Source organism: Ammospiza nelsoni, chromosome 1, assembly GCF_027579445.1.
Source record: "Ammospiza nelsoni isolate bAmmNel1 chromosome 1, bAmmNel1.pri, whole genome shotgun sequence".
Taxonomy (NCBI): Eukaryota; Metazoa; Chordata; class Aves; order Passeriformes; family Passerellidae; genus Ammospiza; species Ammospiza nelsoni.
Window position 1 is genome coordinate 116,354,860 of NC_080633.1, and position 27,174 is coordinate 116,382,033.

A 27,174-nucleotide genomic window follows, 5' to 3' on the forward strand; every position below is an offset into this window, starting at 1 on the left:
TTAAAAATAGATAATCCAAGGTTTTCACCTTGAGTACAAATAAAATTCTACACTAAAAATCAAAAGATGCTGTGATGAACTATGCAGGGATATCAAATAGCCACATACCTGATGTAGAGTTTGTACAACATCTCCTACTTTCCAAGCAACATCCAGTTGGAATAAATGTTCTGTTCTACCCTAAAATTAAAAGTACATTTACTACTAATTAATTTCAAATAGAACTCAGTGGAAAATAAAATTAAAGTAAAGAAAACTAAAGACCCCTAAATAATAAAACTCTAAAACCCAGTAAAATTATGCTATTAAAGATTGTATTATATGTCAAAGATTGCAAAAGCAGATGTTGATGTTTTTTCTTTACAAATATATCTTCCCTGGGGAAAGCTCTCTGTGCAGCGTTGTTTAATACAATACAGCACAACAGCTCTGAAGTGAATAAGTTAATGTAGTGCAAACATCAATAAATGAAAAGTAGTACCTGTTCTGCCTATTTTGACATCTATTTTAAACACATGCAAATACAGAACTAGCAAATGACATGTTACACATTTTAAACAGCTACTGTATTTCTTATAGATGAAAGACACCAGCCCATCAAATCTTTAAAGATTAGGCTCAAAAAGTTAGTCACTCTCATCTGCATAAGTAGTTTTGAGCTGAAAAGATCCCAAATCCAGTCACAGTCTATTTTGACTAGTCATTCACAAAAGCCTCACTAACACATCAACCAGCTTATGTGGCACACTCATTTTTCTTCTACAAAGTTTTCCCAACTTTCTTAAGAGTAATTTTATAGGAGACATTCCTGCTTTTACTTAAGTATATTAAAAGTATGTGTATGGATCAACTGGCACTAGCTTTACTCACAACTCATATTTAGCAAAGGTTGTTGAATACTTTCATGACCCCTGAATGCAGTATAAAACTGTATCAACATGTTTCTGTGGCATTTTGTGATTTCTCAGGCTAGACTTTCAAAAAAAGCAACAAAGTGATCAGTAAGACTAAAGCAAGACATCGGTCAGTAGATACAACTGGATTAATTTTAACTGAAGGAAGGAAGACATGAAAATCTAGGTGATCTTCAGGGTAATGTATGTGATCTGAGCTGAACTGACAGAAATGCAAGAGGAAAGCATACTTCAAAAAGCAAATGGAACTGGATTATAGGGAGACATTAAATTCAGTAGCAATTTAGATAAAAGCCCAGCAACATTTCACCCAGAGCATTGTTTTCCTTCAACACGAAAAAAACACAGCTCCCAGAAATCCTAGTGAATGGTCTACAAGTATTGCTTACAGCCAACAATGTGACAGTTTATGTGAGCAGTTTCTGTAGCTCTCCACCCATATTCAATGACAAGAGCTCAGTATTTTGTAATTGATCTGAAACAATCAAAGAAAGACATGGAAGATAAAAAGTATTACTCAATTCCAGCACTCAGTGACATGTGGAACTGGCAACAATTCAAGTACAAGATATCTAGCAGCAACAGAAAAAAAATCAGGAAAGATTGAAGGTGAATTAGATTTCTTGTTTTAAAATGCAGAGAAAAAACTGCACTTCAGCGGAGTAAATTGTGATGGTTAACTGTCAGAAATGTTTTAGCTGTGGATGAATCATAACGTAGAAGAAAATGAAGAGAAGAGCTTTTCAAACAACCCTTCTGATTCTTTCCTTTTCCACTTTGTTGGCAATGAGATAAGGTATTTGTCTGATACTTAATAAATCTTGTACATGTCTGCAAAACAGATCATAGAAGGACTAGAAGACAAAACAGGTTCAGCACATGAAGAATTATCAGAATAAAAAAAAAAAACAAAGAAAAAAACCTTTTAAGTACTAGTTCAGAGGCAGATCTAATCACAAAACCAACCCAAAGCCCTTGTTGAGAGAACAGAGATCCTCTCTTGTCTCTTTGCTGTCCACTACAGTAATACGGATTTATAGACTCCATCATTCTTGAAGTTTCCTACTTAAACAAAAACATTGAGAAATATAATTCTATCTTTTTCAACTCTTGGGCAAAAAGTGAATTAACTCTGAAAAATAAAAGTTTTGCATTTGTGTCTTAACTAATCTCACAATTTAAGCAAAAAACCCTTACTTGTATGCCTTGAATCCTCCAGGCTCAGAATTGGAGCAGACCGACCCTATCAGCAGACAGCAGCGAGCAACAAGCTCCAATTTCTGCTGTGAGCAGCCTTACCCACCATTTCTTTGAGCTGAGAAACACTCAACTGGGAAGTATCAATTAACAATCTCTCATCTGAGCAGAAACTCAGCAATCTCAGTCTGAGCAGAACTGAGGAGATGCCACTTAGCCAGGATGCAGTGTCCACTGTACATGAGCACTCAGCTGACAGCTCTGACTGTTGAGCCCATAGAGCTGCACATCAAGATAAATAGCAAGTGTCAAGCCTGCAGCATGTCCTCCAAGAAGTATCAGAAAGCCATCACAGAAGAATTCAGACATGCTTTTTCAATATTTTTTTAAAAATACTTTTTTTGAAAGTTTCACTGTCATATTTCTCAAATGATAATTATTTTAACTCTTTCAGAAATGACAACATAAATCCTTACAAAACTCCAGTTTGCTAAAAGCGGTGAAAAAATATATACTTACTCTTACTGTTTTATAGGGTGCAATAACATTTCTTTCTTTAATGAGAAAAACCTGAAAGAATAACAGACATTACAGATTCACACCTTAAAAAATAATATAATTAATCAGAAGTACCGGTAAATATAAAGCTAAGAACACTGTTTAAGCAAGCAAAACACTGAGTTGTAATATCCTGCTTTAACTACCCCAAATAAACTGCAGGAAAACAATGAGCTTTTACATCAGCTAACTGTAAGGAGGGCAAGAGTCCAATTTTGTTCAGAGGCTTACTTATACAGTTGATTAGTGGGCTTTTATCCTAATCATATGATCTTCAAGGAGCTACATTCAGAGGGGCAGATCCTTCCCCTCTTTTAGTGGCTCAAGGTTCTGCCCAAACAGGAATTACTGCAGACTGGCAACACGCAACACACCCTGTGCAAACTTTCTCAAATGAATGCCTTTCTTCTGCTGCTAAACATTTCACTTCCAGCTCCAACCACAACGAACACCACATTTCCTCCCTCATCCAATACCATGCTTTTGAACAGTTTTATTTCTCTGGTGCTAGCCTCATCTCTGAGAACCTCTTTCCTCTCCAAAACCCACATAAAACTACTCTCCTTCTTCAGAACATTCTCACAACTCCTATAAAAAGACCTGACTGGTAGCACACTAATTTGTATGCTGTGCCTTACTATCCACTATCTAAAGGGCAACAAGCCAGAAATAAGTTATGGTTTTGCTGCCTGTAGAGAAGGCTCAAATCTGCTAAACCTCAGGCCTAAGCTCAGGACTGGTTCTGAACCAAACAAAATATACTGTACTGCTGTCCTGGGGTGACAACTGCATAACCTACTGTGTTCTACTCCGGGCCCAAGAAACTTGGATGATCACAGGTCCCTTCCCAGTGCCTCAGTTCCCTTCCTATAGGTAGCACACTGACAGATTCATTCAGAATCCTTCTGGCTGCTGTATACAGCCTTCCCCCAGCTGACAATGGAACCAACCTTCAGTCCATGACTGCTCCAAGAAACATCCAGCTAGAACAAAGCAAGTGGCAGGCTTGGAAGCCCATAAACTCAGCATGCCTCTCTAAGTGCTACATTAAAAAACAATGGTAATTAGTGCCTTTCATCTGACATCATCATGTACAGACCTGAATCAGGACATGGGAGAATCAGAATGAGAAATCTGCTTCACATTCATTGCTCTTCTGCAGGATAACTACACTGAGTACTCTACATTACATAAGAAGTAGACACAACGGTTTGGTTTTCTTTACTTGTAAGCTGAGCAAAAACCTAAGCATACTGTAATAATTTCCTATCTTTGGAGGATTTGTCTCAGTTTTATCTCAAGAATAAATACTGAAATAATGCCAAATTATTACTCCCATTTACTATATTTTAAAGCCATTAGTTCTAAGTTGTCTGTTACATAAGGAAAAGCTGCTTATCCAGCTATGTACTAACAATTTTTTCTGATTCTAAAAGGCAAAGATGTTTAAGATTTTCCAAGTATTCCCTATGTGTGGTTTCCTACAAGGCCAAACTTCTACTTAAAAAACCCATATTTTTAATTACATCATGATCTGTCATAATTACAACTAGGGAACTACTGGATACTTGGAAGTCCATATGCGCTTTATACAAAATACCAGCATTTATGATGCCATCCAAGTACTTCAGAACATTTCCTCAGAGATAGGAAGATGCCTGGCAAGCTACAAATGGAGGAGTGAGATGTGCTAACCACACTTGCCATCTTAAAACTTAATTCCTCTTTCCTATAAGATGTTTCTTACAATCCCTTGTTCTTCTGGCTTGTTACAAGAGTAATGATGTATGGTGGAAGCATTGCCTGGAGGAGTTAGAAATACGTTTTTAGAAATCACTCAGTACATAGAAAACCTGCCAACTCAAAAAATAGATTACACAGTATTTTTCACAGAAGCAGTTTCAAAATGAAATTAAATATACTGGTTACTACGACACAAACCACAAACTTCTCTGGCGTAGACAGTATTAAATGCTTGAGTTTGTTTTTGACTGCACATAACTTAGCAAGGCTATCAATTTTGGGCATTGGTAAAGACAGCTTTTAGAAATTAACAAGAATATTTAAAATTGTATTCCCTGCCTCAACTTGGTTCTATCCTGAAAGGAACACATGAACTTTTTTTTTTTTACTTTTTTTTTTCTTTTAACTTTTACAGCTTTGGAACACTTATCAACTGAAATTTACCAAAATTTAAAGTGCATCCCCTTGGTAAACTCTAAGAATGAATACATGCACAACCACAACTCTTGACTGAAACTTTAAGACAATATTTCAGGACACCTTCTGAAAACTATTTGGTGGACACAGCACAGTCAAGAGTTTTCACAAAGCTGAACTGCATGGACCAAGATAGCTTTGCCATTACCCCAAAATGCTGCAGAAAGTAGATGAAAGAAGTGTAAAAAAAATCAAACTAAAGATGATCAATAAAGTTTTATTACAGTCTATTCTTCTTTTTCATTCAATTCTAAGGTTTCCCAAAGCTCCATTATAAAATGCACAGGGCAAAAATGTTCTGTTTATTGAATTAATGACTAAATTAAGTCATTAACAGTTTGCAATTTCCAGCATCAACAGTTTCACATTAATGCTAAGTTTTTGACACTAATTAGTTTGGTTTTCAGTTAACTTCCCACTCTTAGATTATAGCTTTGAGGAAAAATACCATTAAGGAACATAAGCTTGCTCATTTATGTAACCTCACCCATTTATACATCACGAATCTATTATATGCATGTCTTACCTGGCTACATACAACAGAAATCCCTCCAGGTGTATTCCTAAAATGTAAATAAGATATTTGAAATTATGGGAATTTGGGCTTTAAAGGAAGTTAAATACATACAGTATTCCAGATTTACCTACCTTGTGAAAGGGTTATTTACTTCATTATCTTCTGGAGCTTTTATACTACTGCAATCCCGCAATGGTATCTGCACCAAGTCATAAAAATACATCGTGTTTCTTAAAAGCTTTTTAAAGAGAATCTTTAGTTACCAAGAAATATAAGTTTGCACTGCTTACCTTGATAATAGGCTGGATATTGTCATCTGGTTCAAAAATAATTGACTTAGAACAGATTTTTAGGGAGCCTCTGAATTTTCTAAAAGGAACAATAAAAACAAAAAAAGTTGTGCATATGTTCAAGACACATGAGTCTAGAATGACTCCAAAAAGTGAAGGTATGTAAGAGTTTTGTACCTTTCATCTTTGCAATCTTTATTTATAATATGATTAGCTGTGTGCTGTTCAAAGTAATATTCTTCCAGGTTCAGAAGAAGCAGCGAAAACCTACAAATAAAAAATAAAAAAAATAAAAATCTTTTATTCTAAGAGAAAATACCATAACAGTTAGTGCTCTCGAAAAACATTTCAGGTGTTCGGAAAGTTTTCTCTGATCTCTCTGCTGCATCCCACACCCCAATAATGAATTAATTTAACTTTTTAAAATAACAACCTATATGGAAATTGTGTACATGTGAAGAAGATCAACAAATTCTCTTCCAACACATATAAAGTTAGATATTTGATTCTGATGTCTTAGATGGAAACTATTCTAATATACCCAGGCTTTCTGCTTTAGCTCTGATGAATGTATGCCAGGTAAAATATGCAATGACACAAAAAGGTAGGGCAGGAACTAATTACTTAGAACAGATGGAATTAGATTGTTTTGAAGCAAAGCTAAATTAAACTGGTCTAAAATGTTAAGTGAAAACACTGGCACAGATTTTACATGAGTGAGTCACTCAATGGATGCCCTCTGAGGAAGCATTACCTTCCTCACCAACCACATTTTGTACTTCCTCCACACCTCTGTTCAGTCCTCAGGAAGCCTTTTCATGGACTAATGTGATTAACAACAAACCTCAACAACAACAAAAAAAATAGGAAACTGAAGTCTTTGAAAATATTTAATTGCAGGATCATAGTAATGCCAGTGTTGGTACCAAGCAAATGCAAATAGGCCAGATTAGGGGGAACATGGAAATGCTTTCTCTACCAACTTAAGTAAAACCACTGCAAGTGATCAAAACTCAACAATTTTCTAACAGGGTGAACACAGTCACTGAGTGTTTTAGCTGTAGAGAATGCCTGTGGATACTGGCACAGCAGGAGGAGCAAAAACAACCTCAGTTGGAAGTACAACTTGTTTGTGTGAATTGCTGATCTGATCTGCACAAGTACTTAGTATTTATTTAGACCCACATTTTGAGCTTTTTGTACTTCATTCATGATATGCTTCACTAGAAATGCCTGTGAAAACACTAATAAACACTGAGTGTCCCCAGAGCAGTATTCAAACAGCAGTAAATATGTCAGGAGTTCACAAAATGAACCGAGTGAATCGAGCAGCCTGTTCATTAAAAAAGCAGATTTCACAATGGAAAAAATAACAGTATTGAAAATATATCTTGTGTACTTAAAGACTGTGTTGTGGTTGTTATCTTAAACAGAACATAACAACACAGGTTTTACTGCAACTACAAGTAACAGTGGCTCTACAGACTCAAAACTGTGTTTCCAAGATACCCTGTCTTACTGCTCGGCTGCTTTTTTAAAATGGCCTTATCTTAACTTTCCTTTCTTGAAAATAGTCTTTTTATGATCCCATTTCGCTGGTCTTGGCTTGGTTTTCTTTGCAGTGACTACTATGGGGCTTTGTTTTGGATTTGTGCTGAAAACTGTCGATAATTCAATGATTTAAGCACTGAGTGTGTTTAAACAGAGTCAAGGCCTTTTCTGCTCCACCCCACTCTGCCAGCGAGGAAGGTGAAGGTGCACACAGAGTTGGGAGGGGACACAGCCAGGACAGCTGACCCCAACTGACCAAGGGTTATTCTGTGCCATATGGAATTATACTCAGTTACTGTGGGGAAGCTACTATGTTTCATATCCTATTATATTCAAATTTTCAACATAGCATCCCATTGAAATCATCCAAGACAAACTTAGAACTTCTGATTTTGCAAACTCAGATCTTGCAAGTTCTATCACATTTTAAAAGTTTTTTAACAAAGCTATGTTAGGATGTATAAAGAGCAATTCACCAGTAAAATGCTCTTCTTTCTAGTATGTATAAGCACACTACGTATACTATACATATAATTATTATTATTATTTAAGTAATAAAAATACAAAAGTCAAGAAAAAAGGTAGCATCCAGGTTTGTTTGGAAAAAATCTATCCTCTTTCATCAGGAAACAGCCACAATTGATATAGAGAACATGAGCTTCAGAGAAATGGCATTTATGGTTCCACAATCTCTTTTTTTCCCAAGAAAACAATAATGCCTGTTTAATAAGAATTCATGTCTGAAATTATTCATGCTTGGTCTCTTTCTTTTATCTCCACCTATTCTTTTAACTAACTCCTCACATTTTTATATTCTTTTCAAATTCACCTGTTGACAGCACTGGTATTTACTAGATTTTTAAGTTTTTGGTAAGTGCAGGCATCCCTCATGTATTCAAGACAAGCCATGTTTTTTATATCAAAACATTGGCTGTTATTCACAGTAACTATAATATGCTCAACATAAGCCAAAATACATAAAACAAGAGAGTTCTCTTTGAAATTTTTCTTTATTACTACCTCTATGAAACTATTGTATCTTTGTATGCTTGTCACTTTATAAATCAATTCACCTTCCCAAAACCAGAAGCTGTAGGCAAGGATTTGAGATATGCTTTCCCCAGCATAACACTTACTGCTGCTGAACTAGATGGTCATGAAGGAAAAAAAAAAAAAGTAAAGATGTGCACAAAAACTCAACATAAACTCTTTATGTAGGCTAAATAGTTACTGTGGGGAAACTGCAGGTTTACTCCTTTTTAAATACTCCTTTTTTTGCTAGCAGTATCCAGTTTATCTTTCTGCTATTCTGTGTCTGTCCCACAAGTATTCATTCTCCATGCTTACAGAGACAGCACTGCTGTAGAGCTTCTTGCTGGAGACCAGTAACCTCCTGTGCAATGATCTGCTCACTGCCTCAGCTTTGCTGTCTGGAAAATGGGTTGTAAGGCTGTGCTGGAAGCTGTTAAAGCATTTTTCCTCAAACACTGTCCATCATACAGGCTAAGTGCATTTTGCATATTTATCTCCCCCTCTCACTCTCTGCAGAGCCTTTCATGTAGTTCTGAAGCCTCTTCCCAGCATTTCTACATTTGCTGCTAGTCTACTTGCAAGTCCACTTACTCCAACTGCATTTTCCTAAATTGTCAGGCTGTAACAAGTCACTTCTGCAGGCAGACAGAGCCCAGATATCAAATCTCCACAAATGTCACAAAAACTGTCCCTTTTTAAATTAATATGATACCATAAGTGAAAGTAAAAGTTTCAGACTTGCATCTCACTACTGGCTAACAAATCTAGACCAGTTCAAGCTACTGCTAATAATGAACTCTGAAGAATTATGATGTGTGATCTCTGGAATTTCTCAACTCACCTTAGTCTTTACTGCTCAAATATTTAAATTTAATTTGCCTGTGTTAATGATCCATAGAGCTGTCAAAGAAAAGTCAAGTTTCATCACATGTTACTAGAGTACAGTCAGCTTTTCATCTTCACAGAAGTAGTATCTTTCACATAAAATAAACAGAGCCACTGATAGTTATTGTATCAACAGGGTCCCTCTGGAGAACCATCACTGCACATAATGATGCTTCAGGCTTGCCAGGAGGTTTAACAAGTATCTACAGAGAGCAAGGGCACAGATCACAACTCTGGCATGTTGCATAAGTAGGCAGACAGTGTTGTGAAGGCCTGAAAAAAATCAGAAGATCAATCATAATAGCTATAAAATTACAGCAATGGGGATCTTCAACTAAGCAGCTGGCCTTTGGGCTGACTGCCTTCCAAAGAGCTAAAGGAAGTATTCCAAAGACATGTGTGATATCAAGATGATCGGCACACCAAATTTGTATACTATCAACTGCTGTGTGGTCCTACAACAAGAATTTGTATGCATACATTTAAAATTAAAATTTAGCATACTTTTAAAATAGTAACTTAATTCTGCACATGACAGGAAGACTTAAAAAAAAAAAATCAACAAGTAACAGTAGGCAGAGAATGCATATAAGAAACTGGTTAAACCTGTAAGAGTTGAAAACTATATTTTGGTTTTCAGCCACTGAGCAGCTGTATTGTTCCCAGTGCTGTGTAAGTAACAGCACACACTGTAAGCCTATGACTTTATCACACTGACCTGCAATAGCAAGCTGGATCAAAAAAATCAATGCCAACACAAGTAACAATAAGTAAGTCTGTCCCCAGTCTACCCTTCCTTGCCTTCAAGTCCAATCCCAAGACGTAAAAACCTCTCAATCTAAGCAGTTAGTCAGGCAAATCAAAAGTTTTAACTCGTAAGGTACAAAAATGCTTTGGTATCTCAAATGAAAAAGGGTTTAGATTTTTTTTTTCCACTTTTAAATTATCTGCAAGAAGCAGCATCTAAAAAAACCCCAACAAATAAATCAATAAACAAACAAAGTCCAGTTCTGATTCTTACATATTCACAGGAGATCCCTTCAAGTTTCTATCATACACCTTTGCCTGGTGCTCTAAAACTTTGTATTCCTCTAACACAGTAACAAACAAATATCACAAACAGAAAAGGATCCAGTTTGAGACATTTTTCTTATTACCAGCAAGTGATAATTTTGATTCATTTTCAAAATTAATAGCCCAGTTGTTAACCAAAACTTCCCAAGTATAAATAATTAATGATTTTTATTAAAAATCTACTTAGAGAAAGGTAATGCTATAGCTTGGAAAGCAACTCAATAATCTGTTGACACAAAATTCTTTGAAATCCAGCCATAAAACTCACACCCTAAAGTTTATTACAGGATGTTTTTATGCTTACGCCCTAATAAAGACAGGTTTATGCCCACAAATGTAGCGGCCACTATGTATTCAATGGTTTGCAACACACTGATTAAGTTAGTAAGCCACAGGCATGTCTTCAGGGATCATTGACCTTTTTTTCTTCTATAATGAACTTGACATACTAGGCTATCCAAAAAAAAAAAAAAAAAAAAAGCCAACATGTTTTGAAAAGGACACAGACTCAAATTAGACAAGATTTTCAAAAAAGTTCAAAGCCCATGGAAGTAGCTGTAAGAGTTGAGAGTCTGCAAGATGTTCAATGCCTTATACTATAGCCTCTTAATAGTCCAGCCTTTATCCTCAATGTCTCACTAACAGCAAACAAACTTCCAGAGAACTTCCAAGATGACTGTATTTTCTTACTATATGTAATATTTGAAAAATGGAAATTGAAGGAAAAAAAAAAAAAAAAGCAGCTTCAGTAGCTTTGCTGGTTCCACACACTTGTAATGCTTTAAAAACTACTTCCAGTTGTGGAGACCAGCCAATTTTGACTTAAAAAGTTATCACATTAGCGGATAGTCCATAATGCAAGCTTCTATTCAGAGCTGTGGAGTTTTCCCAGGATAGTTTTATACATGGAAGGGTACACAAAACACCAGAAACAGTACCATGAGAATGGGTCAGGCACAAGAACAAGGTGGTCAGGAAGAAGACTCTACCCTTTGGAATGCAGCAAACCCACACAGCCTATTTTCTTGCTGTCAAGAGATGCTAGGAATGAGGTAGTTTCCCTTTCCAGTGTAAAATAAATCGGTAGCCACCACTACACTATGGCAAAGCTTTGAGTTTTAGAGTGGGTAGAAAGGCACTTGCATTAAACCTGAGGTGTAACAGTCTAAGTTCTGCATCCAAAAATCAACAGCAGCAGCATCTTGGAGAGGGAAGAAAGAAGAACATGCTAGATAAGGGAATATCTTTTATTATAACAATTCACACAGCTGGAAAAACCAACACCATCAACTTAAATAACACAAGGAATCTCCCAGATCCAAAATGGAATAAGATTTTTAGCCATAGTTGTGTCTGTCTGTCCAAGGGTGTTTGTTGGGGCAGTGGGAGCTACAGCAAGAGATGATTGGTACAGTGTAGACACACACATCTCTACCCCCCCAAGATAACTTTGATGGAGGCTTTAAGAGCTTTTGTGCTGGAACATCTTCAGTCCTCACACAGTGTTAAAAGTACACAATATCTGGTAGAGTTTGAGCTTAAAAGGTAAGCACCTATACTTAAGGGGAGAGGCAAATTAAAGCATGCCAACTTAAGTTAGCTTGAAGACCTATTTCAAATTTCTGTCTTTGTATAGTCCCAGAAAGATTATATTAAGAATAACTGAAAAATTCACACTGCAGTCAGTGGGAAGGTATTTTCTTATGTAGGGAATCAGTATTCCTTTGAGAAGCAGCTCCAGGTAAAAAAAAGAAAAAGGTAACCATCTTGCCAAGAAAAACAGAAGTTACTTCCTTTTTCAAAGAGCTGGCATATAATTGCTACTCAGAAAAGGTCTGAGGAATATGAGTCAAGAACACACCCAAGATGCATAAGAAAACTCGGCACTAAGTAGCAAGAAAACACTTGCAAGACTTCAGCTTGTATGATGTCATTCCCAATACACAAGGTTTGGGAAGCCAAAGGCACCCACACATTCCTAGCATTGTTCTGAGTATGCAGCCAAGAAGCCAATCACCCTTTACAAACTACAGCCTGGGTTTGTAACTCCTGCCAAGATGCTGCAAAATATTCTCCAAACAAAAGTGTGCTGCATCAGGCTTAGTCTACTTGACAATTTTACTGTTCCTCTGCTTGATGTGCATGTCCCTCTATACTTCAGTCTGCAAAAGACTCAGACATTCGACAACATCTGGGGGAAAAAAAAAAAAAACAAAACAAGTCCACAGTTTATTTCATATACCAATTTCACCTACCAATTGAAGCACTGGACTTACTCAAACTGGACACAAGAATGACCATGCAGGGACCAGTGCCATGGCAAAATCTTGTTTATACCACTCAGGAAAGGTACTCATTGATCCTGCTTTAAATTCATAATCTGTGATTGAAGCCTTACTATTTTTGCCCTTTCATCAGAAAAGCACATGCTGGAAACCTGCTTGGACACAAGGGTTTCAAGTGGCTGATCCAACACACCTTGCACAATCACTCAACCTGAAACTAGAAGTACAGTCCTGATAAGAGAAGGAAATTGTCAGGGATGAAGAAGCAGGGCAGCCCAATCTAGCAGTAGCACACAGCTATGCAAAACCAACTCTAAAATTAAACCTCCTCCCAACAAGAACAAATTATCTGTAGACCAGGTGTAGGACTCATTTGCTGACCTTTGGATAAAAGCCTTCATTATGCATATTTTGTCTCAAGAGAGTAAGATAAGGCTACTGACTAAAAAAAAAAAAAAAAAAAAAAAAAAAAATATATATATATATATATATATATATATATATATAAAAATCCAATGCCCAAGCAACCATCAATCACACCAAAGATCCATCTGTAGCACCTACATGCTGCCAGGAGGTTGCTTCATGTGAATGATGTTTCCAGCAAAGAGATGAACTCCTCCCATAGGAAGCCAAGCAGGGTGCAAGACAAACCATCAGCACTGCACAGAGAGACCCCATACCAAGTGTTTGCACTTGTCTGCACTTGGGCATACTGCCAGCAGAAGAGAGAAATCAATTTATAAAGAAAGCAACGACCTGAGCCAAACACCACATCATCTAATTTGATGTTTTGTAACTACAATTGTTTGTAAAAAAGGATTGCTGTTCATGAAGGATGAATATTTTGGGGATTAAATAAACTGTCCTGGACACAGGACATTTCAGCATTTTCTTGTTTTCTTCTAGAAAATGGCATATACTCAGAAGAGAAGGTTTATGTAACTAGATATTAAAGTGGACTAATGAGTTAAGAAGAAATATTTTTTTTCAGATCACTTAGAACTAATCTGATCTTCCTTCCCTCCAAAGCAACTGCATAAGAAGATTAACTTCTTACTTACCAAGTTTCACACTACTCTTAACTGGAACTTTTACAGCTTAAAGTTTTGTAGAAAGCAACGTACAAGTAACAAAAAACTAAAAAAACCCCAACAAATCCCAAACAAAAACACACATCAAATGCATTTACCAAAAAAACTTTAAGAAGTCCTGCTCATTTCACTAGGAAATATTTTCCCCAAGGATACAAAGATCAAGCAAAGCTTTCAAGCAGAAGTTGGTGTCTCTTAACAGCTACCCAGCACCCAGAGAAAAAAATTCTCAGGACCTGTCCCTTCAACTATTTTTTCTGTTTTAAGATAGAACTATAGGGACAACTTGCAACAAATATACAGTGCTTCTGATAATTCTAAGCTCAAAATATTTTAAATCACTAAAATGCTTTTAAGATTTCCTAATTGAGAAAATCACAGGAATAGAGGGACAGGGAGCGACGTGATATAGGGTACAAAACTTATACATTTACTTAGATTTTATACTAATATCAATTGTTAGGTAAGGGAAAGAAACACAGAAATGAGTTTGCAGATACAGGAAAAGCTGCCAGTGCAAATGAGAATAAGACTGACCTTTCATAAACTGCTCAAATTACAAGCTCAAATAATAAGATCCTGATATGCTTTCAAGTAGGAGTAAAGAAAAAAGTTCTCATCAACAACGGTAGATCAGTAATACTGACATTGATATGCTGAGTTTGCTCTCAGGGCTTTTTAGAAGAGATTTGGACCCTATTTAGGTTCTTTGGGACAAGTCTGATTTTTGGCCTTTTTTTTTCAGCGTTCCAAAAAAAGAAAAAGGCTGTTTACATTAAACCCGTAACACAGCTAACACAGCCATTTTACTTGCTTTTCCTACAATTAAGACGGTTTCTTTACAATTAAAAATATTTATCTTTTCCTTCAATACTGGAAGTTTGTCCTTTCTGCCTGCACTCCCTTACACACATCTGAAACCACAGCAACCCCCCCAAAGCAACAAGATATAAAAGATATACAAGAAGACAAAACGTGATCCAGAACACATCTGCACTTAAAAAAAAAAAAAAAGTAAAAAAAAAAAAAAAACCAAAAAAAACAACCACTTCAGAGGATGTGGTAGCTTCATAGGCTGCACAGCTATGAATCAGAATTTATATGGACAGAGTGAGTCCAGCTCTCCATCATGTGGTTTTCTGTTTTCTCATCAACAATAAGCAGTGCAGTGTAACCAGCAGAGAGCTGCAGCAGGAATTGGCGCAGGGCTCACACGGGACCAGCCTGCTGTTTCCCTGGCTCCTGCAGCAGGAGACACCTGGGGATCCCTGATCCCCCAGAGAAGGTGGTGTCCTGCTCTGTGACCCATGCCGACCTACTGCTCTCACAGAGATTTCCTATGTGGAAATGTTAGGCTTGCAAAAGATTTTGAAAGTTTTTGACAAGACAGATACAGCGAAGCCAGGCAAAAGGAAGTGGGACATTACCTAAAAATAAGAGAGTGAATTCAGGATACATTCAAGCATGTGTGATAAGCCTTTGTTGTACGTTCAGAACAAAACAAAGATTACAGTCAGCAAACAGGAGCGCGTAAATTGAATTTAACGCTTTAAAGAAACAACACAGAGTCTGTAATTCAAGGGCTGACAGTACACTGACTATAGCGTTCAGGAAAAAAAAAAGGAAAAAATATCACAACAAACTACAACAAACGACAGTGAAGCACAGCTCCACGCCACAAGCGCAACTGAGAACAAACTAATAAAGACGCTATTTTTCATGCAATTTATGCAAGGCAAGCAGCATTCCTGTTTTTCCAGGTCCTTTCTACACCCTTTTAAGCCTCAGCTCAGGGGACCCATCAGCCACCTGACGTCCACACTGACAACAGCGAGGGCAGCACAGCGCCCGGGCTCTGCTCCCGGCGCCGCGGCCTCTCCGGAGGCCCCGCCGCCCGCAGCTCCGCCGGGCCCTCCGAGGGGCCGGGGCCGAGCGGGGGCGGCCGGGGCCGGTGGGGCAATGCCGCTCACCTCTCCTTGGAGTACAGCTCCCGCTCCAGCCGCCGCCTGCGGATGAAAGCCATGGAGCCGAGCCGCCGGTGCCGCCGCCACAGCAGGCCGGGCCGGGCCAGGCCGCGCCTCAGGGAGGCGGGGAGAGCGGGCCGGCCGCGGCCGCAGCCGGGCTGGGGAGCCCGGCCCGCCCCGTTCGTGCCGCCGGAGAGGCGGGGGGAGGTGGCACTGGGAGAAGGCCGAGGGAACGGAGACAGTCGGCGCCGAGGGCTCTGCGCCCTCGCCCGGGCTGCGGAGTCTCTGCGGGCCTTCGGGGCCTCCGCGGCGCGCACGGAGGGAAGCGCACGCTGTATTACATTGTGAAACAACTTCCTTACGTGGACTAAAATAAAAATTTTGAATGTAGTGCCACTGCAGTGAGATCATTGTGCCCGTAATGCGTGTGACAGAAGCTGTCCAGGCAGGAGGTGTGTTCAAAGCCTGGAATCACAGAACGTGCGGAGCTGGAAGGGATCCAGCTCCCTGCGCTGCACTGGGCATTCCCAGGAGTCACAGCCTGTGCTGAGAGCATTGTCCGAACGCCTCTGGAGCTCTGTCAGGCTTGGGGCTGTGACCGCTTCCTTGGGGAGCCTGTTCCAGTGCCCAGCCACCCCCCGGCTAAACAACCTTTTCCTCATACTCAGCCTGAGAAACCTCCCCTGACTCAGCTTCATGCCGTTTGTTCAAGTCCCATCACTGCCTAGGAAGACCTCTATGGAAAGAGGAGTGTGAAAAACGCCAATCACTTTTTTTTTTTTTTAATTTTAAAATTTTAATAGTAATAAAATGGTTATAAAAATAGTAATACAATTAGAGTAATAATAATTTGGACAATTTCAATTAGGACAATATGAGACAATAGAAACAAAGAGTTACGGACGTCCGGGTACCCATTTTCTGGGCAGCACAATCCGAAAAAGACACACATTAACAAAGGATTGACCCTTAAAAACAATAGCTTGTTACATATTCATACACCTCATCATACATGATGCATAAATTCCATTCAAATACAGGATTCTGTCTGGTCATGGTCAGCTTCTTCCTCTGAATCCTAACAGCGCCTTTGAGATGGGAAGAAGTTCGTTTCTTCTGATAAGAGGGCAATAAATTCTTTTTCTCTGAAAGATTTAGGTGTCCTGTGGCTGCTATCTCACTGCAAGTCCCTTTTAAAAAAAATGTATTGTACATAGCACAGTTTCTAATTTAACATTTCTTATAACCTAAAACTATATTTAACACACTACTTAAGAGAATTAATACAGCATTACTTTCTAACACAACACATATAATATTAATTTCAATATTTGTGAACAGTCAATCATAAAATAGGCATTTTCTACAGTTAAGTAAAATCTCTTAGTGTAAAACCCCTTCAATTGATAAAACTGCCACTGTATTTGAACAACTTATTATGCGTTTACAGACACGACCTCTTGTGCAGTAGAAAAATCTTGCTTTTTGCATAAGTTAGAAAAATGGATTCATGGAGAGGATACAATTTTTCATATAGGAATTAAAAGAATTACTGGCTTCTAGACTGCAGGAGATTGTCTGATGCACTTTCTGCACTCAGATGGATTCAGGTATATGTTGATTTGAGTGTTACTCAAATATTTTCAATTTTTGGGCATAAATATGACAACTGTTGTATTTACAGAAGGCAAGTTTACTTTGGCTAATTGTCTTTCAGGGTTCTCTTCAGGACTACTTCACATAATCTAAGGAGGCAACAGATCACAGTTTGAAAACCACTTTTATCATCTGCATTAAAAATTATTTCTCTTATAAATTTTTAAAAGCACCTGTTTGAAGAAAATCTGCAACATTTGTGTGTAGCCTGTACAAACTTCTAGCAGCATCTGTGGATATATATTTATGCAATAGCCAACCTGATTTTTCTTTGCTGCATTCTTTGTCATATTTCCAGTGGAAATCATGGAATCACAGAATCATGGAGGGGCTTGGGTTGAAAGGGACCTTAAAAATCATCTAGTTCCATCCCCCTGCCATGGACATGGACACCTTCTGCTAGACCAGATGGCTCAGGGCCCCATGCAGTCTGGCCTTGAATGCTTCCAGAGATGGGAAGCAGGGATCCACCACTTCTCTGGGAAACCTGTTCCAGTGCCTCACCACCCTCACAGTAAAGAATTCCTTCCTCACATCTAACCTAAACTTTTTCTCTTTCAGTTTGACACCATTACGCCTTGTCCTTGTCACTACATACTCTTGTAAATAGTCTCTGTCTTTCTTGTAGGCTCCATTCAGGTACTGGAAGGACACAGTTAGGTTACCCTGAAGCCTTCTCTTTCCTTGGTCGAAGAATCCCAGTTGTCTCAGCCTTTCTTCAGAGCAGAGGTGCTCAATTCCCACCATAATCTTGGTGGTCTCCTCTGGACTAGCTCCAGAGGCTGATATCCTTCCTGTGTTGAGTACAGGAAGCTGAATGCAGTACTTGAAGGTGAAAGGTATTTATGTGCCTCACATATGTTTTAATAAATATTTTTGTATAAATATAAACTTATTCTTATAACTGTTTATATGTGAGGATATGTATATCATCGTCTCATAGACTAAACACTTTTTTCACTTATCTTATAGACTACACTCAGAAATGATTTATTCTTCCAGCTTTATTCTGCCAAAAAAGTCACATTCCAGTATGACTTTTGCCTTTATCTTAGGATATAAGGCACCAACACCAACTACAGTGCAGTAATTATGCCCCATGTGTTACACATGAGAGGAACATTCATAAATACATCCCAGTGAGAACATGCTTGTCTTATTGTGACAGCAATTTCTGCTCAGAACTGATTCTAACATAATGCCATCTAGTTCTCCCCCTTTTCTCCTACATATATAAATAAGTGCTTCTCAGGTATATTTTGCTGTGAGGATTTAATCCTGATAAATTTAGACATTTATCCTTCTTAAGAAAATAGTTTTGAAATTTGATAGTCTTCTAGCTCTCACAGTGATGAGAATGAGGTTTTTTAATATATCTATATTCTGTTGCATCTTGCAAATCACAAATGAAAATACTAAATAGAACTGAAATGACAACAGATCCTTATGGGTTCTCATTGCAGGTCCTCTCCAAGTCTGATTTTTGTAAACAATATGCCAATTGCTTGGTGCTTTCATGAAAATTATGTTTCTTCTGCTTTTTGTTTTAATGAAGCTGTCATGGGACAGTATCTAAATGATACTAATCTCAAGACCTATGATAGTTACTGTTTCTCTTTTTCTACCAAATCAATGAAATGGATTGTAAAAAAGGGCATTAGAGTAATGTGAGAGCATCTGTTCCTGACAACGTTATGGTAACTTCTTAATTGTGAAACTTATTCTATATTTTTCCTTGACATGAAAATAAATCTGGATTGCTTTAGACCAGCTTTCCTTAGATATATGAATTTTATCCTTTTCCTGTCTTTTACAAACCTATATAGTCTTTTAGTAATTCAGAGATTGTTTTTGATATATTATTAAGTAAATTTCTTTAGGCCCTATTAACTTGATTACATAAAATTTATATAGTTTTTAACTCATTCCTTCTTTAAGCTCTGTGGTAAGATAAATTTAACTAAGTATCTGGGCACTTCTAATGTATTTCCAGAATATTTTCTTTTTGCATTTATACTCCTTTTTACCTGTCACTCATTTTGTACTGTAGGCTTTGTAATTTTACTCTTTTATTCATATTCTTTTATTTTACTCTTCAGTTATGTCCCCTTATTGTGACTTCTTTCTTCAAATCTTTGAAGAGCTTTTAATGTGATGTTAATACAGTCTACTTAAGCTTCCTTTCCTTCCTTTTGTTCACATCAAGATAGCTTGCTATTGTATGTTTAATTAAAAATGAGTGTATTGTTCGCTGTAGAAAATCTAGGTTAGCTTTAAATGACTGAGCTCAGGCCTAGACTGTACAGAAAAGAGGTTAATTAACTCATATAGAATGGCATGCTGTTATGATGAGCCTGCTTTTAGTACCTAGACTAGCTTGATTAAAGCTAGCTCAACTATTTCTACATAACAATGCAATCCATAGTTGACAGTGCTGACAAGCTTTTTCTTCCTCTTTTTCGCAGAGCAGGGAAATCTATTTTGGTCAAATGTGTCATGATCACTTTCACTCAGTTTACTTTCTGCCTTTAAAATCAAAGTGAGCTCCTCTCTACTTGTCATGCAGTTCCAGTTGGTAATGCCTCTTGCAACTTCCTCTGTACTGTGAGGCAAAAGTTCATCCCTAAAATACTACAAGAACTTGATGAACATTTTGTGTCCTGCCCATATTGTTCTTCAAACTGATATTCAAGTGATTGAAATCCATTGTTGTCTCATGGGCAAGCTTCTTGAATACCTTCATTAGTAGCTCAGAATACATCAGAAAAAAACACCAACTTCCTCATTTCGATTACAGCTGTAGTCTAGTATGAAAAATAGACCTGAATCATAATGTAATTTTGCTTCCTCCTTTTAATTTTTAGCAGGAATGGTATCTTTTGTCTTTTCCTGAATTCAATACACATTGAATCATCATCCCCTGATTTACTGTGCCCATTTTCCCTAGCATTCTTATATACAGCTATCACTCATGATATGCTGCCATATCTCTGGGGTAATACTAAACCTGTACTTTTTCCATAGTCTCACTGGATCCCTGGCATTTGACTTCAAAATTTCCAAGTTGTTTTTAATTGTTTTTTTCATTTTTGGTTTCTGGCAGATATTTCCCATGGAATTTAACCACTAAAGCTTTGTCTTTCAGGTATCTAAAAAGCTTCACTAAATATAATCCTCAAGTGTTTCTTGTCAATCCATTCCATTCTATTGGGCATTTTTAAACATGTTCAGAGTAGGTTTAACCTCAGCTGTTGAAGTCAGTGGTGAAGTTCCTGTTGGGAGTACAAAAGACTCCTGAGTGTAGTTCAAGGATTCATCCAATAATATATTTATTCTGAAAGATATGTCAGTAGCCAACCTATGACACATTAACCAAAGGCAAAACTAGTAATGAGTACTTAAGCTAATTGTTAGTAGAACTAGTCAGAAAAGAGAAACGCATTTTTTTCATGGGGAAAAAACATTTTTACCTCTCATTAAAATTACATTTAAACTCTTTAATATAAATTTGCACTTTTGTAAAGAAAACATTTTTTGAAAGATACGAATGAATAGTTTTGCTATCATGAGAAGTTTAGGACAGAATAACTTCTGCAAGAGAATCACTGGCCCTGGTTTTCTGTGACACACAATCTTTTCTCTGTGTGTGTACTCAGAGCCTAGAATAATAAATAAATCCCTATCTGGTACATCTTGCTTCTACCACAGTAACAATAATAAAATCAACAACAATTAGATGGGTCATGGTTTAATTGTTGCCCTGATCTGAGTGACATCCTGGAAGTACATGCAGAAACTCCACTAGATTAAAAACAATCATGTAAAGTTTACCCTCATGATAGAATTGCCAGCTCCATTCTGAACATATTTAAACTAGTTTGTAATCATCTTTCTTGTACTAAATTCTGCTAAGATTTTTTGAGTAAGTTGTAAATCAATTTATATGTGTACACCATGTGTGTTTGACTTAAAATCAATTTCAATTAAACCATTTTTTATCAATAAACAAATATGTAATTCACCATTTTCCATGGAGAAAAAAATAATCCTTGAGGCAGATTTAAAGCATCAACATTTATAGAGGTTCTGTAAGTCAAATTGTAAAGGCAAGGATGACAGAAACTTGTACAATTATTTTACATGTCAAGTTAAATTGAAGATTTTATGTAAAATAAATGTTTCTAGTGAAATCCTTCTAAACCACATCCATTCTGAAATACAGTACTTGATTATAAATTGGTTTGGTTTTAGTACTCCTTGAAGGATTTCATCTCCTTTAGGTCTCTGTACTCCTTTGCTAACATTACTAAGCTCGTTTTCATAGGTTAATCTCTCTAGAATGTGAGGGCTGGATTTTCAGCCACTGGTTTGGTACACATTGTGTATACAGATTCCTGCATTTCATTTTGGAAGCATCCTGAAGAGGACTCATAAAATAAGGCAGAGTGCATGGTAATCCAGAAATAATCTGGTACACTTTTATATATCTGCATTGCTAAGAAAGAAAATAATACTAATTTAGGCATGTAAATTTTAAAGATCAGAGACAAATTTGTAACAGAAAAGAATATATTTATTAAAACAAATTTGGAACACATGTGAACGATATGGAAAAAACAGCCGAATGTGTTCATCGAGTAAGATACTCCCACACCCCTTCAGTGTTCCAGCTACTTTATGGAGCTGATGACTTGGCTTCCCTCCAGCAGCCATACATACTTCAAGTCATTAGAGGCATGAGTCACTCTGCTCTGCTGTAGAGCTGCTAAATGTGGTGCCACAAATGTTCAGTTGAAAAATGGATGAGCCCTTGAGTCATACTTCAGTATAGCTGGTGTTTTAAGGAAAGGCCTTTTAGTAAACTTGTTACATATAGTCCACAGGACAATGGAGCTGTAATTTATATCATAGTCATGAAAATAAACATGGACAGTGGTGGTGAGAGAAAACCTGAAAAGTCTTAGGGAAGGAGGAAGCATCTATTAAGGATAGATATTCTCTGCAAAAGAAGTATTCAAAAAACCTTACTGACTAAACAGCAGTTTCCATTTTATATGCCACTACAACATGTCACTTAAATGTAAATTTAAAAATTGACTTGTAATGTCATTGGGTTTCCCCTCACTTTGAATGGGCACAGTTCAGTTGTTGGCAGAACATTAGTTAGCTGATGAATACATTGTTTCATTCCTTTGCTCATGAGCAAGGGCATGTGACTAGATGTCGAAGAGTATATGTGTATAAAACTCAAAAGGATGTTTAAATCCCACTTGGTAAATAGTAAAACCACAAGTCTCACTTTTTTTTGGTCTACGGGTTCAGTGTTCTGGCGGAGAGTGTTTTTCTTGGCTATAAGGGAGGGAAAATAAAGCAGAAGAATTGAGATGCAGAACTAAACTGTTTAATTTGCTTATGTAGTTGGCCTTTAAAACTCTAAAAATGTTTCAGCTAAGAATATTTTAAATGCCTGTACTTTTTGCAGAGGTAATAGTCCCAGATGTGTCAGGACATTTATGTAGTAGCTACTTCAACTCTGTGTCCAACAGCATTCTTCCTGCAAAGAACTAAAGAATAATATTCATGCTTCCATTTTAAAACAGTAAAACAACTGCATAATTTAGTTTAATTTTCAGACATGCGTACAAATGAATTATTTTTTTGACATATATTCTTGTGTATTGGTTGACTTTATCCCACTTTCCCTAAACCTGAAAAGATAAAGAGCAAACCTAGGTTATCATAAATTCTGTCTAAAAGCTAAGACTTGTGATCAACTGGGGATATAAGATCAGCACAGCTAAGTCCTGCATAAACAAATTAGACTGTTTTTCATATATTGGAGAACATAGAACAAATATATAAAGGCCTTTCCTTCTTCTTTCCCATCTAGAAAACTTGGCATGCTTTGTATGATGTCTAATAGAGAAATCCTATGACTATATTTATGAATATAAGACTATTTTTTTTCCTAGAGTGGAAAATGCTTTCTCCTCTGTCACCAGTCAATAGAGTTATATATATTTTTATAGCAGCTGGATAAGTGACAAATGAATACAAACAACATTTCTTTTCAGAGCAGTTGTTTAGAACAGAACTTCAGGAAATAATTGCACTTAAAGCACTAAGGATGAATTTTTCTCATCTAAATTTAGCCAAAATGCAAGTTAAGCCTTTAGTCTAAGGTAGTCTCCCATGCTTCTACTGTGCGTCATGGGGAGAGATGAGTGATTCACTGTTCTTACCTTGGACATCACACCTAAGGGGAATGGATTGCTTCCTATAGGATCTCTGCTCACTCTGGGGAGAGTACAGATGACTGTCTTAGATTAGACCTTCAGTTTTAAGGTATTTCAGCTGAATGAAATGAGCCATGTCTGCATTATTTGTCAACAGCAACTCCAAATTTGCCCTGAAGATTAAACTTACCCATTGCCATATTCACATGCAGGAGCAACTTTAGCACATTTTCAGCATTTCAAAATGTCTGTGACCCTGTGGATCACATAGTAATCAGACATGCCTGGACAGGTTGGACACCAGGCAGCATTGTGGAGGGAAAGTTCCCTGGACATGAAGCACACTGCTCATATAGCTGTTTTGTAAGTTGTGCTTTTAATTGTGGTGGAAACACATCTGCTATCAGCTGACTGGTTCGAAGGAGAGAGGAAAAGCAGTCTTTTGCATTTTAAGAGGAGCAGAGGTGAAATTCTGGGGTTTTGTGTGTTCTGAAAAATTTCCAAAACCAAGCTCGAGCTTCTGTTCAGTACTCATAAGCATATGGTAGTTTTTACAGGATCACATTTAGAATTCCTACTTGGTATGATATGAAAGAGAAAAATTCAGTATTTGATATTGCTGCCTCATTATAATAGCTTGACTTCAATAGCCTTCTGTTCAAAGAATTGGAACAGAATAGGGTGTGAGAAACTACTTAGGACTGCATCACTCAGCAATATGCAGTAAATAAATTGAACAGCTCCTCATGCTATATGCCTTCTGATACTTACATTTTTTTGAAACTCCTAAAGCAAAAGACCATTAATGGATGAAGTTCAAATTATCTGATCTCTTCTTTTAAAAGGATATTGGAAAGATGGTTTAGACAATGAAGGAGTATTTGGCTTGTCACTTTTAGATGGTAAACATTAAAGAGCCCACCTACTGCAAAGACATACTTCAAGTACCCAAGAATCTTTAGAAATCTAAAGCAAAAGGCACCTACTCTTCCTCTGAGATTTTGAACCTGAAATGCATGCTTCAAAGGAAGCATGTGTGCTCAGCATCTATAATGGTCAGGCATTAAAGGATACAGCACTCTGGTTGACAACTTAAGCAATGAGCTTGGTGATTTGGGAAGACAGGAACAGAAGGAAAAAGACAGGAGTATGGTTTTTTATCACTGTGTGGATCACCATATCTATGTCCTACACATGGCTGCATTCTTTTAGCCAGTTGTACCTGTGTGTTGGATGGTTTTGACTGGTTATTTTCCTTCATCTGACTGTAAGGATTTGTTAACTCTTTATGCAAGAAAAAAGTTATTTCTTTGGGAGAAGGAGCATCTCTTGGTTGTATTTGTATAATATGTGACAGGATATTGGGGCCCATGACATTAAACCAATTATAGCAGTAGAGCTACATTAGTTACTGGTGATGGCACCTGAGTGATAGGAAAGTCAAGGAAACCAGCAAGACTCCAGAAGTCTAAATTAAGTGATGAGAGCATAAGCAAATGCCATTACTAAAAGGAAATGTTATGATGGACAGGGTAAGATTCTACTAGTCAATTACTGACAGAATTTGATTGACATTCAAGTTTTAGTCTACTCTGACCAGTGTTTCTCAGTCAATCAGAGCACCAAAACCTTTCCGCAATTTGAAAGCTTATAATTTATGAGTGATGTTTAAAGGAATTGTATTTTAACAAAATATATTTCAATTTTTTTTTTGCCAGAAAATGCATATATCTTTATAACAGGTGTTTCTTTGGTCTGTGCTGTTATTTGTGCTCTGGTCACTGTCATGTGTCTCCAGATACTGGACAACTTTTTTCTCCCCTGCCTTTTTCTCAAGATATTTAGAAAGTCTTAACTTATAAATTAATTTAGATATAACTTATTTTTTAACTCATAATTTTTTATCATTTCATAGGAAAGTCAGAAACAAACCATGAGGAAGTACAATGAATAGATAGGAAGTTATCATTCATTTATATATGCTGCAGTGTCTAAATATATCAATACTGATTACACAGCTCTCCTGCACTTAGGACACTCCCACCTAACACATGAAAGTACTCTAAAATCTAGGAGATATGTGCAGAGCTTTCAATTTTTGCAGGGCTTTTCTAACTGTAAACCACAACCTCTTGTGAAATAGCAACACCACAAAGGTTTGTTCTTGTTATATTTCACCAGAAGCTGTAACCACAAGTGCCAACTGTCTACAGATGATACAGGAATTAATTTGTAAAGGAGGAGATGCAACAAACTATCAAGAAAATACTTCTACAAAATCACCTGTGGTGCTGTTTCTGCTACTGGGACTACAAATAACAAATATGATTTGTAGTGATATTTTGCTCTGCTCTCAACCACAGGAAGCCCTGACAGGCCAGTAACCTTGAAGCTTGTTTATTGCACACCAAGGCATGAGCTGGGACTTTTAAAACACTTCTATTTACTGTTGTGTCTGTGGAAACTCTGCCAACTTCTCCCTTCACTCTCTAGTGTGTTTAGTAAAGTGTTTGCATTTCTTTTCTTCCAGTTCTAGGCCTTAAGCTTACTTGGTGGCTGATATACATCTGTCTTCTGGTGGGAAATCAGTGTGATAGAGACAAGACAAAACAAACTTACTCCACCTTAAATTGATGCTTCTAAGATTTTTTCCATCCTAATAAATCAGAAATGTACTATGTATTCATCTTCTACATTGATAGTGTTTGAAATTTATGTACATTTATTTTAGACAGACAAAATAGGGAGAAATAATTTCCAGAAATATTTTCTTAGAAGTTTACATTACCTGTGCTTGTTTGTGCAAAGTTTGATCCTACAATAAGTGGACGTATTAAAACCTAAACATTTTTCTTTGTCCATCCATTTCAATCCATTTAAGATTCTTGTTTCTGACAGAGATAGCTACTGCATTTCAGAAAACAAAATAAAGATTGATTCATACAGTTTATTATGTCCTTCATTAAAAAACCCTCTATCCAAGCCTTTGGATACCACAAAACAATAAAAAACTGTTATGAGTTTTCACCTTGGAGAGATCTCCTATTGAGTTCTACACGGCAAAGATTTCAGCCAGAGGTGAGTGAAGTGCTTCAAACCTCATAAACTGTGAAAACAGAGGACACCTTGAAGTATCAATGTGTGGAGGAAATTTTGAAACTAACTTTAGAATTTTTACTTGAAAATTTCATTCTTGAAATGCCCTAAATGTAGATGATAAACTGCTTGTGAAGCTATTTGCCCGTGTTTATATCAAAAGGATAACATATTAGCTTTCTTTAGATTAAAAATAAAATAAAACAAATCAAAACAACAAACATAGAAAAATAAGAGTGTTGTTTCATATTTTTGGTCACTTGATGGCACTAAACTAACACTGTATACATATTAATCACCAATAGCATAAGAATATTTCTGTGCCAGTGTTTTATTTTCTTTTTTTAAGACTTGGCCCGATCAAAGTGCTTTGTTTTGTTGAGGGCAGATTTCAGACACAATGAAGATTAAAATAAACAAACATAAACCCAAGAAGCAGTAAGTAGTGAAATCTGGCTGGCTGTGTTCCGTCTGTCTTGTTAAAGTTCATGACATACTACAAATACCATGATGGAATGAAATATGTAGCATTTCCAAGGGAAAAAAAAAAGTCAGTTTTTCAAAATAATACACCAAAGACCAAACCAAGCCTTCCAATGTAAAAT

At 37.0% G+C, this 27,174-nt stretch overlaps 1 protein-coding gene across 2 annotated transcripts in view; it reads right to left on the minus strand.

Annotated features, from left to right (window-relative positions):
* NSMAF (neutral sphingomyelinase activation associated factor) overlaps positions 1–15,660 on the minus strand; it is a 38,745-nt gene extending 23,085 nt beyond the window's left edge. Inside the window, exons 1-7 of one of the 2 annotated variants that reach the window (XM_059475104.1) lie at positions 15,588–15,660; positions 5,874–5,963; positions 5,697–5,775; positions 5,538–5,605; positions 5,416–5,452; positions 2,631–2,681; positions 109–180 (exon numbers count right to left, since the gene is read on the minus strand). In XM_059475104.1, coding sequence (XP_059331087.1) covers positions 109–180; positions 2,631–2,681; positions 5,416–5,452; positions 5,538–5,605; positions 5,697–5,775; positions 5,874–5,963; positions 15,588–15,640 — 450 coding nt within the window. In that variant the 5' untranslated portion in view covers positions 15,641–15,660. Of the gene's footprint in view, positions 1–108; positions 181–1,303; positions 1,395–2,630; positions 2,682–5,415; positions 5,453–5,537; positions 5,606–5,696; positions 5,776–5,873; positions 5,964–15,587 lie in introns of those variants that run through there. The other variant, XM_059475110.1, reaches the window with a different exon arrangement.
* Between the last annotated feature and the right edge of the window lie 11,514 nt (positions 15,661–27,174).